The sequence below is a fragment of the Mizuhopecten yessoensis genome, unplaced genomic scaffold, assembly GCF_002113885.1.
Source record: "Mizuhopecten yessoensis strain PY_sf001 unplaced genomic scaffold, ASM211388v2 scaffold10331, whole genome shotgun sequence".
Taxonomy (NCBI): Eukaryota; Metazoa; Mollusca; class Bivalvia; order Pectinida; family Pectinidae; genus Mizuhopecten; species Mizuhopecten yessoensis.
In genome coordinates, this window is record NW_018408493.1 from 1,993,162 (window position 1) to 2,010,216 (window position 17,055).

The window sequence follows — 17,055 nt, forward strand, 5'->3', positions numbered from 1 at the left end:
GTGGGGTGGGGGGTGGGGGTGGGGGGATTTTTGTAAATGTATGCTTGGTAATTCACGAATCCAATACTTCAGACTTTAGGAAGAATCAACAAGTGACTGACTGAATTCAGTCTACAGCCAAGTGTGACGGTACCAAACAAAAGAGCAAAAGTTAGTAGCAACAGTATAGCCTCAATCATAGCTAGCTAGCTACTGCGTATATGTAAACTAACCAGCATGTATGTTTACATTTTACAGTTTAGTTACAATTGTACCTTCAGTTATAAGAGATTCATCAGGCATGGCTTTATACATGTTAAGTTGCATCAACAGTTCCTGGAACTTGGGGACTGGCCAAAAACGTTGGTCTTTGGTCTCCTCTCCTCCTCGCTGGAAGAATCTCACGAACAAATACTCGCTGAAGATGGGTCCCATAGAGCCCTTAGGGGGCCAGGCCATCTTCTCCATCAGAAGGGGAATCATAGGCTTCCCCAAGCTTACAGATAGGTTTACCTGTAAAATGTAACAACCATTGTAACCAAGACAAGCATAAACATATATACCAAAAGCTTTATTGCAAAGCAATGCATGTACCCTGTAGCATAACTGTATAATCTTAAGTAGATACAGCCAAGTTTAAAATTTCATTAAAGTGCATGTTTATTCAGCCATTTACATGTCACTGTCCTGAAAAATGATTGTAATTCTATGTTCTTGACCTTGACCATACCTATATGACCTTTGACCCTTGTCATGACTTTGAGCTAAAGACACACAGGTGGTGTATTAAACATACTATCCAGTCATGAAACATACATCAGTCAAGTTTCATTTAAAATTTTAAACCCTTCAGAAATTGCATTGACAGGCACTATAGTGACTTGATCCTGCACTCCATGTTCTTGGTGACCTTGTGGTGACCTTGGCCTTTGGAGTACGAATAAGATAGTTGTCAAGGTGGTTAGAAGTCATTATGCATCCAAGTATGAAGTGTCATAAAAATACTGAGCCAGTCAAAATTTAGAACCCAGTCAAGCATTACAATAATTTGACGTTTAGTCCCTGCTGTGACATTGACACCTTGACCATGTACAGGGGTATAAACCTGAGAGCAACTGTACATACGATACACATTCTACAATAATTATTATGAGCTGTTCAAAGGTCATAGTTCAGACCAACATAACAAAGCCTTGACATCTGACCTTTTGTTGTGGCCTTGACTTTTGACCCCTTGCCCCATACTTGACCTTGTAGCAGTTGGGGGATCAATACCAACAACAAAATAACTCACCTCTCTGTTACAGTTGGGAGATTTGGAATACTTTTCGGACACACAACATATAATGATCTTGGCGCCACGGATTCCGTTGTCAATCTTCTCAAACAGTTTGTCCCCACCTCCCATTTGACCGATGTCCATCCAGCACTCGTACCCGGCCATTTGTAGGTGATTGCGCAGTAACTTGACCTCGTTCTGATGACCCCACTGGTAACTAAGGAAGATAGGTGGAGGTGTGGCGTAGTCTACCTCTTCTTCCACAACTCCCTCTGAGAACAGAAACAGAATATAATATCAGAAAATATTATATTACAATATTCTCTTGCTATAACTGTATTTCAAGGCAGAGTTTTAATTGTTAGATATAAATGATGACACCAATGCCCTAATCCAGCATTACCTACTTGTAATAGAGGTAACTATTTGTCAATGCCCTCACTAGGAATCAAATGTACTAGACTGGTATTCTCCCGGTAGCCAGGTCGGTATGAAGTAGGTTGTATTTTATCAGGCTGACTCTCCTCCAGGAAGGAACTGATCTTCCTGCTGATTGCAACAGAAATGCTTGTGAGATCAAAGCTGATTATTTTTGAAAGCCTCCACTAAGAGATCAAACCAGGAACCTTTGATTTGAGGAAGTCACTTACTCTACCGAATGAGCTAAAAAAAACATTCTCCCTAGCCAATTTGGTAGAAAGCAGCTAATTGTTTTACCAGGGTGATATATTTTTTATTGAAAATACTATTTATCAAGCTTGAAAAAGAAAAAGCAAACATGTTATTTTTCTTCAATTCAAATCCTTATTTGAAAGTCAAGGAATCATATTGTCACATAACATACAGCACATATTTACTGACCTACAGCCTTCATGGCATTCTCGACAATGGCGGCACCATCCATCCTGTCTATCTCCTGTAGAGCGACTAGTACAGCGTGGGTGGCCTCGATCGTCTTGTGGGTGGCGTACCACTCACTGAGGAGGCCCATACAGGGGTCGTGCTGGGTCGCCCAGCCCTTGATGTCATCAGGTGTGTACGCCAATCTCTTCGCCAGAAGTCTCCAGTCATGATCTGACTGTGGATTCATCAGCTTGGTCAGATCTCTTGACCATTTAGGGGCATTGGTCATTGTCTGTAATGATATGGTACAGAGGAGATCAAAACAAAACAAAATCATTTTTTTCAATATTACACAACATTTTTCGAAAAGGAATCTAGGGTTAAAGCATGGAGTTTTGACATTATATGTTTAAAAGATATTGCATAATTATTTTTAGAAATATTGAGCCTGTAAACCTATTTGAATACATAAAGACTGTGGACTTCTGAGTGAGTGCCACTTATCAAATCCTGTCCTTATCCATTCCTGTAATGGGACCATAAGTTAAAAAGTCTGCAGATTATTTACACCAGACCTAGGCTACATTCGCGTATCCGGTTGAAATGGTTGAACTGGTTGAACCTGTAAAGAAAACGACAGGTACAGATTTGGACCTAGGCTGACCTCAGGAAAATTTGGTACGTGTAGATTGAGGGGTCCAGACGTACCTGACCGAAACAAAATGCTGACTATTGCAAATTTGCATTATTTCTTTCTTAAACAATGTTAAGTCACATGTAATTTTTAAGATACGTTATGTAATTTAGTGGACGCGTCAGAGAAGGGCATAATATTCTTGAAACATTGTTTTTTATTCTCCAAAACTGTGGATTTTTAGCTCTGCTCTGTCCAAGTGTGTTCGTTTATCGTAGAAAATTTCTGCGCCACACGTACCGTTTCAACCGGGATACGCGAATGTAGCCCAATATTCTTGAATATTTAATTTTGTAAAATACCTTATAAGATGCCAACAAAGTAAAGCATGATGCTATGTTTATTATTGCGACTCCATTTCAAGAAGGAAAATAAAACTGACCTTGTTGTCGACCTCTTCAACCTTGATTTTCGTTTCATCCAGATCTTTTTCTACGTTATCCACACGTTTATTGGTAGCTTTAAGTCCAGTTTTGACCGTAACAATTTCCTTTCCCTGCTTGTCAACTTTCTTATCAACCACGTCAACTTTAGCCGTTGTTTCGGTGACCTTAGTGTTGAGGACATTTATATCTCCCTTCTGCTGTTCAACATCCTTCACTATGCCTTCCACACTGGCAACAAATCAAATTTACTATGTCTGAACAAAAATTGGTCTAATTAAAGTTTTTTGTTTAGACAAAATATGTAATGTCAAGCTACCACAGTTGGTACAAATTTAACAGTTTTTCAGTAATATTTAAAAATACATTTTTAAACCCAGGACTGGCTCAGTCTTTGATATGATAAGGTTCATATCTGACTTCAGGGGTGAATGGGTTAAGGTGGCTATGACCAACTGTGTCTAGGTTTCTACAAGTTTGAATATGTGTTCATTACCTGATACCATCCATTTCATTAAGAATAGAAGTGGCCTGGTCTTTGAGTGCAGCAGATTTTCCATTTTTCTGCAATTCCTCGATGTATGGGCGATGTGGCTTGAGTCGTTCGATCCCGTGCTGTGTTCCCAGTGTACGAATACCGTCAACCAATGCTACTTGGTAATTGGGATCGTCGCACTTTTTAGACAGTTTCAGAAACTCAGTCAGAACAGTCTCCACAAACTCCTGGAAAATTGGTAAAAAAACATTTTAAAAATTAGAAAAAAAAAATGATACTATACTTACATTTCCTTGTTGATTGATGTCTATTGATTAAAATTATCAAATGGTAAACAAGTCATCATTTATCTCTCATTAATTACCAATTAATCACATTAACGGCATATTAATGCCCATTAAATAACGTAATATAGCGTGTTAATGTCATTTTTTCTATTACCAGAACCATTTAGTTAATCTATGAACTTTGCAACTGTTGTTAACATAAGGAATACAATGGTTTGACATTAACACTTCTCATAATTTAGCCATTCTTAATAAGTGCAAAAAGCGTACCCATTAACTCATTCACCCGTGAAGACACATTTTTACTCTTCCAATTCAAAGGTGGGAATAGTTCATTATAAAATTTCAGGGGTAAATGAGCTAACTATTGATGTTTGTACATTTAAAAACATGAGAGATAATTGTTAATTCAAATTACATTCTATAAGGTGTAAAGTACCATGCATCCTTAAATGTTTAAATACTGTAAACCAGGAAATTTTCTCAGCAGGTTAATCTTCGGCTATTTTGCTTTCCGTAATGAAGGTGAATTTATGGTAAAAGCGAACATTAGTAACATTTGACATATTCAACACAGGGATCAAATGTGAAGGGCAAAATTAACAAAGGGTGAATACAGGTTTTATTTGCGTAGGGCAAAAGTTTGACTAGGCGAAAGTTTCCCAGAATACAGTAAATGATAAAGATGTTTTCATTAAGACTTACCGTATGATGAAATGCAAAGCTAACTCCGATTGTCTTTATCGCATGTGAATAGGTTAAGCTTAATTTTGGATTCTTCAGGACACAATCAATGACATTGTTTCCGAACAGCTGCGGTTGCTTAGAGATGACTGCGCTCATTGCCATCAAAATCCGATACTGGACGTTCGTATCGTCCATCATTTTTGGGCTTAATATCATGTCAACATGCTCCTGCGTAAACAGCTGAAATAAAAATATGGGAGACAACATTATACACAGTTAGGCAGTGACTGGTATTAAAATCTAATTCTGGATCCATGTTCCATGGCACTGTGGTTTTTCATACATACAGTAATAATAATAATAAATAATAATATACAACATTTGATATAGCGCCCTATCTAGCTAACATAAACCACTCTAAAGCACTTTACAGTACACAGATATACAATTAATACAATTATCATATACATTAATTAATTCAATTTTGAGGAATTCGCAGGAGCTGCCTTATCAGGCGCTAACTACTAGTCCTATGCCACCTGGCTAATATCTCCCTATGTGTGTATGCCTGCGTGTGTGCTGGAGATGTATTGTGTTCTGTTCTGCATCTTTTATAGTGCCACTTCACTTGAATGCTACAGCACAGGTACCGCAACATCCACCCCAGACCATTTTATACGCCACCTGGGTTGTTGGAGTTGTGTGGGCAGGAAAAAACACTTTCTCTGATATTCCATGCGTACGACGACTTAGAGGATCGAACCCTGGCCGTCTGCGTGGAAGGCCGAAGTGTTAACCACTCGACCAAACCTCCCCTAAGCTGCCATTCCGATATAACTGTAGCACAATTGGGCCTGGACACTTCTGTTGATCATGTATCTCAATCAGTCGGACACAAAAGTTGATTACTTACTCTGATGCTTTATTTGGTGCACAAAGACACATCTTATATATATAATATCTTATAAGTTCCCACACAGTCATGCTTGCCTGTCTTTGAATGTAACCCTTCTATTGTTTAGGTAAGTAACATTTGTTGTAAAATGTTGTTTGATACAGAAAAATATTTTCAACATGAACTTTTCGGATTGGTATCTTTATTATGCTTAAGTGAAACACCGTGGTGTTGTCTTCTTCAGGTCAAAGGACTATATATATATATGTAATAATAAATAGATAATATGAATGCAAATTTGAACTTGTTACCATGGCAACAATAATTAAAAATACAAAAAGATATTTTCATGATAGCATTTGGGATAAGTATCCAAAATTAAAGAAATATTCGTTTCAAAGTTCATTGAAAAGTTTTGAATTTTGATGCATTTGGGGGTCAAAACACGCCCAACCATACATAGTCCTTTCATATTAAGGCCATGACCTGCATATTAACCAAAAAAATAATTCTTCAGATATGTTACCTATATATACCCACCAAGACCTGTGAATAACTTGTACATTTTTAACTAATGCTTGAACCTTGCCTTTTCATCCAATATACAAGGAGTGAATATTGAGTTACCTCTGGTTGTTTTTCACCCATATCCATTATAACAAGAGATTGTAAGGGTCCAGCAGTTGAACTCGGGTCTTCCGCAAAGGCTTTCATTAATTTTTCAAAATCCTCTTTTGAGATTCCGTCACCAACTTGATATGGTTTCGATAAAGCGTCTGTAAAATAAACATGACATTCCTTGTTTCAATTATCAAACAAACATTTTAGTTATATAGCCCCTGTTGGGCTAAACCATCTTAAAAGCATGTTTATTTACAAAACTATGGTCCGTTGAATACATGTTCATCATAAAAATATTTTAATGTCACTGTGGTTCATTATAAATATATTTTAAGGTCACCACTTACGTCCATTAAAAACATATTTTATATAAAATTAACGTTTCTTTTCATGCAGGTAACAATTATCCTATTTATCCAGCAATAAGCCCATGCCTGGTAATAAGCCCACCCATAGATATACCAGTATAATAGAAATGTAAACTAAACACTGTTTTGTTGTCCTGTAATTATAAGCCCACTACCAACTTTGAGTCAGAGATCATGTGTGTGTGTGTCCCCCCCNATAAAATGCTTAAACACATACATAAAGCCTCGACAGAGTGAGTAGTCTGGTACCACTGGATGAAAGTCGGTACGTGCGGGCTGACAAGAGCCGGCACTTGGCTACTTGTCACTGCCATGATATTGCGAGCTGCTTCCAGGAGAGGCTCCTCTTCATGGTCCATCTGTTTTACGATGGCCGCCATCAGTGGCCCCAGGGCTCTGTCAGGACAGTCACTGATGGCATGCTAAAGGAAGAAAACGCAACACTGGATGATCTGGTTCCAATGTCTATCTCAAATAAAAGCACAGCATTCTACACCAGCAATTAAGATATCGATGAAAGGCAAGTACAGGGCACTAGAGACTAATAAAAATTCTACACAAATTCACTGTAAATGATTATGATAAATACAAGGTTTCATCAACAGCCTTTGAAAATAGAATTTAAACAAATCTTTTTTACTTCTTTTTTTAGTTGTGCAAATTTTTGTGGTATGTTAATGGTCACAATTTTCAAGCTGATTAAAAAAATGTGAAATAATCCACAGGCGAAAATATTTCAATTTTATAGATAATATGGAGCATGGAAGTGATTCAACAATGCAGACAATATGAGTTTGTCAAGTTTTCGGAGAAATCTACTCCTTTATCGAGACACAGATAAACAGAACACTTCCATTTTATAAAAACAAAATAGAATTTTACACTGACCGCATCATTGACCATTGCGACTGTGTTTGGGAATGCAAAGAGATTATAATATAAGGGGAAAACCGAAGCATTAAGAAAGATGCTGAAGGTGGAAAAAAACAAAACAACAATTTTATTTATAGATTATAGAATGACAGCGTTAGAACCATTGCAAGCATGAAAGGTTCCCCACCATGCTAGATTTAAGAGCCACACACTGTAATATGAATACTTCCACATGATTTCTTTGTTTACATTATCCTACTCAGAACCCTCACAGATGTATTTAATTTTCTACCTTGGTCACAAACATGATCAGATATGCAGATGCAGCCAGGCCGTAAATTGTAATAGATCCGTACTCCATGTTCATATATTCCAGATCCTCCGCTTCCATGGAGTACAGCAACATCTTGACCAGAATCTCAGTCACATCATCAGGCATGTCCTTCCCGGAGCTTCATTATACAAAATCAAATATTAACACTTAATGTTGAGAATGCCTTGTCACAAGTTTTCAAGATGGATTATTACATTAACGTTTTTTGGCAATGTTTCACTATCTAATTATTAAGATGTGTCTGCCTCACAGGCTCGTGTCTTAAATGTCCATAAACCATATATTCTATAAACTTGATTTTTTACAACAATTGTGAAACAAGTTTCCTAACTTAAATAAATCACTCTTGTTGGCACAGATGGAAGTGCACAGAGTGTCTTAACGTGGGAGTTCCCCGAGAAAACCCACATGGTCAGGAAGCTGTGACCCAGTACCTTTTCATGTCTGATCTGGGATTCGAACCCTGGACGCCTTGGCGAAAGGCAAGTGTATTATCAAATGCACCATCAGAACACCCTAAAAGATATACAATAGCTTAATCCGTACCGGATGTCCTAACCAGACTCGATCACCTCCGCACACATTACAAAATCGGGGAGTATCAATGTATTTTCAGACGATGACTGGAAGAAAACAAATGGTAACCATGAACCAATGTTGTAATTGTTTCATGTCGTTATTCAAAGACATACACGTCTTCATTTTCGCAGTATTATGACTACCATGCAGCTAATTATGACTGAGAAATCACCATTTGTGCAGCTACGATCGGTACAATTCATTGTATTCAAAACAGCATTGTAGTGTGGGTCCCCAAAGGGGATTGCTTATATATAATGGTTACAAAATCATTTAGTTTTTCAAATACAAGTAGGTTTTAAGTTGACTTATATCAAAATATCGCTTCTTACATCCATAAGTCCCCATAAATATTTGGTGATAGATTTACAAGAATTTGTATCGAATTCAGTCGCCATATGTTTGAGACCACAAAACACAACAAATTGCGGCAAATTCGAAAACAATAGGTCACTTGATGAAAAATGTATACTCTATATATAAAAATCTTTCTTACCTACTGATGGTGCTACTTTTAGAAACAATATTTTGGTTCACATGCCTGTCATGTACTATAACCAGTCAAGCAGAAGAAACATAACACCAAAGTCTCTTGTCCTTTATGCATGACAACAGGGATGAGACAGCATACATTTTTGTCGTGTGTACACGACAACAGGGACCAGGAAGCACATATTGTTGTCATATGTACAGGACAACAGTACGGAAAGAGTTAAGCTGTATACCTATAAGCTGAGATGACACTATCAAAGATGGCCTGGCCACATCTGCTTGTATCCAGGTTGTCCCATGGATAATCTGCATCCAGGAAGAGTACGGAAAATCTCTTGACTAGATCAGGGATAACATCTTGGTTGTTCTGAAAATAAACGCAAGTTTTATAATTAATCATCCCCTTAAGGATTTCCTGTTACACTGCTGGTAAATGATCATGCACGATACTCCAGGGGTAACGTTCAATTACGTTCTCTGCACCCCTGGAATATGTCATATCAAAATTAAAGGCTCAGTGTACACCACCTTGTGGATCAGACAGCAAGACTTTGTTTGATCCTTTGATTTACATCTAAACAATCTCACGGTTGCGTAGTGGTAAAATTGACAGGATTTGAAGTCTTTGGTGTCATTCCTCTGTAATCTTCAACGGACAGCTAACAGCCTAGAGATTGACACCAATCAACCAGCCATGTGCCTTCGATATTCGCTCTGACATATCCCAGGTGTGAAGACAGCGAAATCGAGGATGGCAAACGGAATAAAGAGAACTTATTGTCCAATCACATGATATCAAACAAATTAAACTAGATTACCAGGTTCATGTTTGCTGTATTTTTTTTTACTTTGTTTGTTTGTTTGTTTGTTTGGTGTTTTGCGCCTTCACAGCAGCTAAGGTCCTATGACGATGGTCAGGTACATATAAAAAATACAGAGAGAAATAGTTTTTTTTTTAGTCAAACATGACATTAACTATAACATGTCGATCATTAAGCAATGTGATATTAAATGGATTTCTCTGTATCAAGTTATGTGAGCCTCACACACAGGTTTAAAATATCAAAACAAAACAAATATTTATAAAACCATAGCCACATCTGTGTCAAAATGATAAAAATTCAACTTATTCATCTGAAGTTTTGTTCCTGACTTCATGTAATCGGACACATATTTATCAATAAAACACTAGCCTACCTCTAGTGAAACTTTGTCCGCAAATCGCTCAGTGAACTCGTTGAGAAATCCTGACCGTTTTTCCATCATTGACACAACAAAATTAGCTACACTTCCCATCGTTTTGTCTGCAACTTTGGCCAGCCTGGAAAATAATCAAAATTAATCAGTAACTTGTTATCAAAGAACAAACACATTGTTTATTGGTAGTCACAGATAGAGTGCTAGCTAATTCCTGCATTGTATCAACTGATGTTAGGAAGTGTCAATAATTTCCCCTGAAGCATGGCAATCCTACTTGGCCTATTGTCCGGGGCCAGATGACGTCAGTGGTTATGCTCTTCGGTCAACTTACTCATAACAATGTATACATTATAACATATAAGACAGACACCCTGTATACATTATAACATATAAGACAGACACCCTGTATACATTATAACATATAAGACAGACACCCTGTATACATTATAACATATAAGACAGACACCCTGTATACATTATAACATATAAGACAGACACCCTGTATACATTATAACATATAAGACAGACACCCTGTATACATTATAACATATAAGACAGACACCCTGTATACATTATAACATATAAGACAGACACCCTGTATACATTATAACATATAAGACAGACACCCTGTATACATTATAACATATAAGACAGACACCCTGTATACATTATAACATATAAGACAGACACCCTGTATACATTATAACATATAAGACAGACACCCTGTATACATTATAACATATAAGACAGACACCCTGTATACATTATAACATATAAGACAGACACCCTGTATACATTATAACATATAAGACAGACACCCTGTATACATTATAACATATAAGACAGACACCCTGTATACATTATAACATATAAGACAGACACCCTGTATACATTATAACATATAAGACAGACACCCTGTATACATTATAACATATAAGACAGACACCCTGTATACATTATAACATATAAGACAGACACCCTGTATACATTATAACATATAAGACAGACACCCTGTATACATTATAACATATAAGACAGACACCCTGTATACATTATAACATATAAGACAGACACCCTGTATACATTATAACATATAAGACAGACACCCTGTATACATTATAACATATAAGACAGACACCCTGTATACATTATAACATATAAGACAGACACCCTGTATACATTATAACATATAAGACAGACACCCTGTATACATTATAACATATAAGACAGACACCCTGTATACATTATAACATATAAGACAGACACCCTGTATACATTATAACATATAAGACAGACACCCTGTATACATTATAACATATAAGACAGACACCCTGTATACATTATAACATATAAGACAGACACCCTGTATACATTATAACATATAAGACAGACACCCTGTATACATTATAACATATAAGACAGACACCCTGTATACATTATAACATATAAGACAGACACCCTGTATACATTATAACATATAAGACAGACACCCTGTATACATTATAACATATAAGACAGACACCCTGTATACATTATAACATATAAGACAGACACCCTGTATACATTATAACATATAAGACAGACACCCTGTATACATTATAACATATAAGACAGACACCCTGTATACATTATAACATATAAGACAGACACCCTGTATACATTATAACATATAAGACAGACACCCTGTATACATTATAACATATAAGACAGACACCCTGTATACATTATAACATATAAGACAGACACCCTGTATACATTATAACATATAAGACAGACACCCTGTATACATTATAACATATAAGACAGACACCCTGTATACATTATAACATATAAGACAGACACCCTGTATACATTATAACATATAAGACAGACACCCTGTATACATTATAACATATAAGACAGACACCCTGTATACATTATAACATATAAGACAGACACCCTGTATACATTATAACATATAAGACAGACACCCTGTATACATTATAACATATAAGACAGACACCCTGTATACATTATAACATATAAGACAGACACCCTGTATACATTATAACATATAAGACAGACACCCTGTATACATTATAACATATAAGACAGACACCCTGTATACATTATAACATATAAGACAGACACCCTGTATACATTATAACATATAAGACAGACACCCTGTATACATTATAACATATAAGACAGACACCCTGTATACATTATAACATATAAGACAGACACCCTGTATACATTATAACATATAAGACAGACACCCTGTATACATTATAACATATAAGACAGACACCCTGTATACATTATAACATATAAGACAGACACCCTGTATACATTATAACATATAAGACAGACACCCTGTATACATTATAACATATAAGACAGACACCCTGTATACATTATAACATATAAGACAGACACCCTGTATACATTATAACATATAAGACAGACACCCTGTATACATTATAACATATAAGACAGACACCCTGTATACATTATAACATATAAGACAGACACCCTGTATACATTATAACATATAAGACAGACACCCTGTATACATTATAACATATAAGACAGACACCCTGTATACATTATAACATATAAGACAGACACCCTGTATACATTATAACATATAAGACAGACACCCTGTATACATTATAACATATAAGACAGACACCCTGTATACATTATAACATATAAGACAGACACCCTGTATACATTATAACATATAAGACAGACACCCTGTATACATTATAACATATAAGACAGACACCCTGTATACATTATAACATATAAGACAGACACCCTGTATACATTATAACATATAAGACAGACACCCTGTATACATTATAACATATAAGACAGACACCCTGTATACATTATAACATATAAGACAGACACCCTGTATACATTATAACATATAAGACAGACACCCTGTATACATTATAACATATAAGACAGACACCCTGTATACATTATAACATATAAGACAGACACCCTGTATACATTATAACATATAAGACAGACACCCTGTATACATTATAACATATAAGACAGACACCCTGTATACATTATAACATATAAGACAGACACCCTGTATACATTATAACATATAAGACAGACACCCTGTATACATTATAACATATAAGACAGACACCCTGTATACATTATAACATATAAGACAGACACCCTGTATACATTATAACATACAAGACAGACACCCTGTATATGTTATAACATATAAGACAGACACCCTGTTTCTACTCTGTAATCAGAATTTAGCATCATCAAGTTTTTGACATGACAGGAAATCTACAATCCAAGATAACCTGCCACCTATGTACTATATAGTTCCGTTTTAATACCTACGTTAGTTGCTCCAGGAGACTTTTGATGCCGTCTCCGTAGGCCGCCAATAAATTGCTGTCGTTGTTATCGCCAGAGGTTGGAAAGTCCACTTTGCCTATGATTTCGATCATTTCTATCGCATCTTGGTAATTTTTCTAGGAAACAAAATAAATCAATAATTATAATTATAGGTTGATAGCCTCAATGTATGTGTTTACCATTTATAATTTGTAATGTCATTAGAGGAAAATGAAAGCTACAATGTTATGAATCAGCAGGAGCTTTTCCAACATATTTTCCTACCGGAATGGAGGGGTTGAATTTTAACAAAGTGTTTGGTGACTGTTGTTAACTCATTCACCCCTGAAGACACATTTGAACTCTTCCAAATCAAATGTTGGAATAGTTCATTATGAAACTTTAGGGGGGAATGAGTTAATGTAAAATTTTAAGCACTGCTTGATTTCCTGTTTACCAGCATACTCCCGCGTAGGAAACAAGGTTTTTGGAAAGCGCAATGACGTTTCTTACATGCAACATACTTGCTGTTATATTTAAGGTATGGTAATCAAAATAAGCTTAAACATGAAGTTACTAATACAAAAAAATTGAAGAAACTAAAAATATTTTATAAAACTTCTGATTTTCACAAAGAAAAAAAACACTAATAAAAAAGTGTGATTCTTACAGCAGCATATATATATTCACTTGTTACAAAAATCTCTGATTTTTAAAACGGAAAAACTGCTTTGAAATTCAACTGTTCGATCCTGCAGAATGTATGGTTGTCTTACTTTCCATGTCCAAATTTTTTTGAATTTTCCTTCGTCCAGAATGTCGGTTGCTGTCTTTGCACTCTCCCTCTGTCCACATCTGTAGAGACCCTTCAGGATGGGGAACCAAGCAGCAGCAGAATCCTTCCTGCAAATTTAAACTCCTGACATGTTTAATTTTTCCCATGAATTGTTTTTTATTTGGTCTCAAGAATAAGTCTTTAAAAGATGTATTCAAATGCTGTACATGATTTTCGTCATTGAGAATTAAAAAGTGATTTATAATTAAAGCACCGTGTAGTATATGAGGTAATCTCTCAGAATTTTCATATACATGTACATCAAAATCCCATCCCTATGGGTTGTAAACTGAACTAGGGCCATGCAATTTCTTTGCATGGATATAGGACAAGTCTATGTTTAAAAATGGAGTCCACAAACTTAACCATTATGTGCGCTGTCAGTACAATCATAAACAATTATATCATCAGTTTATCAATGGTTCATCTTTCCAGCATCCCTTTGAATATGGCATGACAAAATCAAAAGCTCACAGTCAGCTTTTCAATCAATTTCAGGTATAAAACTTGACCAATCGCTAGGATGATACCTGCCCTTTGAAGATTACAGACGCAGGAGTTACACCCAGCTTCAAAAACCTGTTTCGGTATACAGTTGTATATGCAAATGTGCAGTTTCTGTTTATCTTTATGAAAAACTTCAAGACTAATGCTACTTGTACCATTCACAATGTGTCGAATAAAGAGCCTGCAATTTTGTCATGACATATTCCCAGGGTTGCAGAGAAGATAATGTATCTAGAGTGAATAACAAAGATAAATCTAACATGACAAGCAAGATATCCATTTCCTGACTCAGTGTTAATATTTAAAACACCATCATTCCATAATGAGGCTCTAAAATTGAAATGATTTAGAATTAAATGCATTATAATGTAAATCACATGATCAGTGAAATAATTTCTTTGTGTTTTATGTCCTATTAAAAGGTATGATCATTTAAGGACGTGCCAGGTTTTGTTGGTGGAGGAAAGCCAGAGTTCCCGGAGAAAAAACACCGACCCACGGCGATGCAGTACCATGCGACTGCCCCACGTAGGTCTCAAACCCGCGACCAAGCGGTGGAAGGCTAGTGGTAGCAGAATGTCAGACGCCTTAACCATTTTGGCCACTGTGGCCCCTAAAAGGAAATCTATGATCCACTTAGAATACAAGTTGTTGAAGTTCTTACTTCAGTACACATTCTTCCTGTACTGTGTCTGCCATCCTGTAGACCCAGGTTTCTAAAGCTTTTACTGACGGAGTCTTCAGAAGTATCTCTCCAAATACAGGTGCCCATTTGTCTACAAGCTGAGGGTGCTCCTAGTAAACAAAAACAAAAAAAAAGTGTATTCATACAATTTGTTAAACACACATAAAAATAAGTAAGATATTGGCATCAATTACTGCAATTCTAAACATTTACATATTACTCTTGTCTTTTTTAAAGCAAACAGCAGGGGTGTAGCTAGCCCTTGTTCGGGGTGGATTCCTTTAGGAGCGGGGCCAGGGCGGGGCCTTGGTAGAAGGACAAGGAGGTACAACAAACAGTGTTTTTGGTTGTCTTTCTTCTTCTGGTTGTAAATTTGGTGTATATACCTGTATATCAGCGTATAGGCATTGACTTCATGTATGTGCCTGAATAGTTTCAACTCTTTTTTTAGGTTGGAGAAGAGCATGCTTCCAAAAGATTTCATAGGCACAGTGATCTTTTAAAAATGTTGTTTGATTGAATGTATACTTGTTTGTCTGCATGGTGCTCAGTTTTGATTATGTTTTGTTCTTAAATACCAAAAATTACCAAGTATCCCATTTTTCCTCTAGAACATGAAATTATAAGCATAAACAGTCTGAAATTAATTTCGTTATTCGTTAAGTGGTCCAGTGTTGTAAACACTATTATATCGTGTGACTACAGTTTCTATCGAAAGCATATATATATACCTGGTCCATTTTCTTTACAGAATTAAATCTTAAAGACTAAAATTTTAGATGTTGATTGTCATCTGAATATAAGAATATTTTTTTTCATATTTTTGTTTTTGTAATAAAAACTCCACTTAATTAACCTGCTTTGAACAATTTAAAGTCTATTCTAAATTTAGAAAGCTATAACACTTCGCTTTTGCAAGATGGACAATTTTTTTTTTAATTCAATTGTATAAGAAATATTTCAAGAATTCAGATCATTATGTGAAAGTTAAATCTTACATTTTGCAGTTTATTTTTTTTTCAAATTATTATCATGACTTAAATTTTTGAGTATCAATGCGATGCAGCTGTTTGGATACACCGGATGCCTTCTATGAATGATTTTCACATTATTTATTTTCACCAAAATAAAGAATCTTAGATCATGTTTCACAAAAAAAAATAACATTTTCATCATTGAAATTGTTTTCATTTGACTACCATCGTTTCTCTGAAGGCATTTTTGACAAAGGTAAATATGTTCATTTCACAATCACTGATCTATAAACAGTCTGTTGTTGAAATTTTGTGGTCAGTCATTGATTGCTGTACAAAATATTCAGTTAAATTTACTTCTGATAACATCATGAAGTAGAACACTGACAGCTAGCTAGGTCAGCAAGCGGACCCAGTCATATATGACTATAACATACTTTCCCGTAGTCTATTTTTAGTAACAGTGACCCTGACCTTGACCTCAGAAACGGTAAAACCCCTATTATTGCACATTTACATATCACAGTGTATCAATATGTCAAATTTCAAAAATGATCAAGTCTTTTAGATTCAGAAAAAATCTCTGGAATTAAAAATGTAGAAGGACAGAGAGATAAGAGGACACTGTGTGTCTACCTCTAATGTGGGGCCCTAATAATAATGATGATTAAATTATGTTAA

The 17,055-nt window shown here is 35.8% G+C and overlaps 1 protein-coding gene across 1 annotated transcript in view; it reads right to left on the reverse strand.

Moving 5' to 3' along the window:
- Positions 1 to 17,055, reverse strand: part of LOC110460155 — a 28,381-nt gene that overhangs the window by 1,868 nt on the left and 9,458 nt on the right. Inside the window, exons 8-21 of the mRNA XM_021512895.1 lie at positions 15,380 to 15,510; positions 14,150 to 14,276; positions 13,377 to 13,510; positions 10,008 to 10,131; positions 9,044 to 9,177; positions 7,698 to 7,857; positions 6,750 to 6,954; positions 6,171 to 6,319; positions 4,667 to 4,888; positions 3,675 to 3,901; positions 3,178 to 3,409; positions 2,120 to 2,393; positions 1,274 to 1,530; positions 255 to 492 (exon numbers count right to left, since the gene is read on the reverse strand). Of these exons, the coding sequence (XP_021368570.1) occupies positions 255 to 492; positions 1,274 to 1,530; positions 2,120 to 2,393; positions 3,178 to 3,409; positions 3,675 to 3,901; positions 4,667 to 4,888; positions 6,171 to 6,319; positions 6,750 to 6,954; positions 7,698 to 7,857; positions 9,044 to 9,177; positions 10,008 to 10,131; positions 13,377 to 13,510; positions 14,150 to 14,276; positions 15,380 to 15,510 (2,614 nt within the window). The remainder of the gene's footprint in view (positions 1 to 254; positions 493 to 1,273; positions 1,531 to 2,119; positions 2,394 to 3,177; positions 3,410 to 3,674; positions 3,902 to 4,666; positions 4,889 to 6,170; positions 6,320 to 6,749; positions 6,955 to 7,697; positions 7,858 to 9,043; positions 9,178 to 10,007; positions 10,132 to 13,376; positions 13,511 to 14,149; positions 14,277 to 15,379; positions 15,511 to 17,055) is intronic.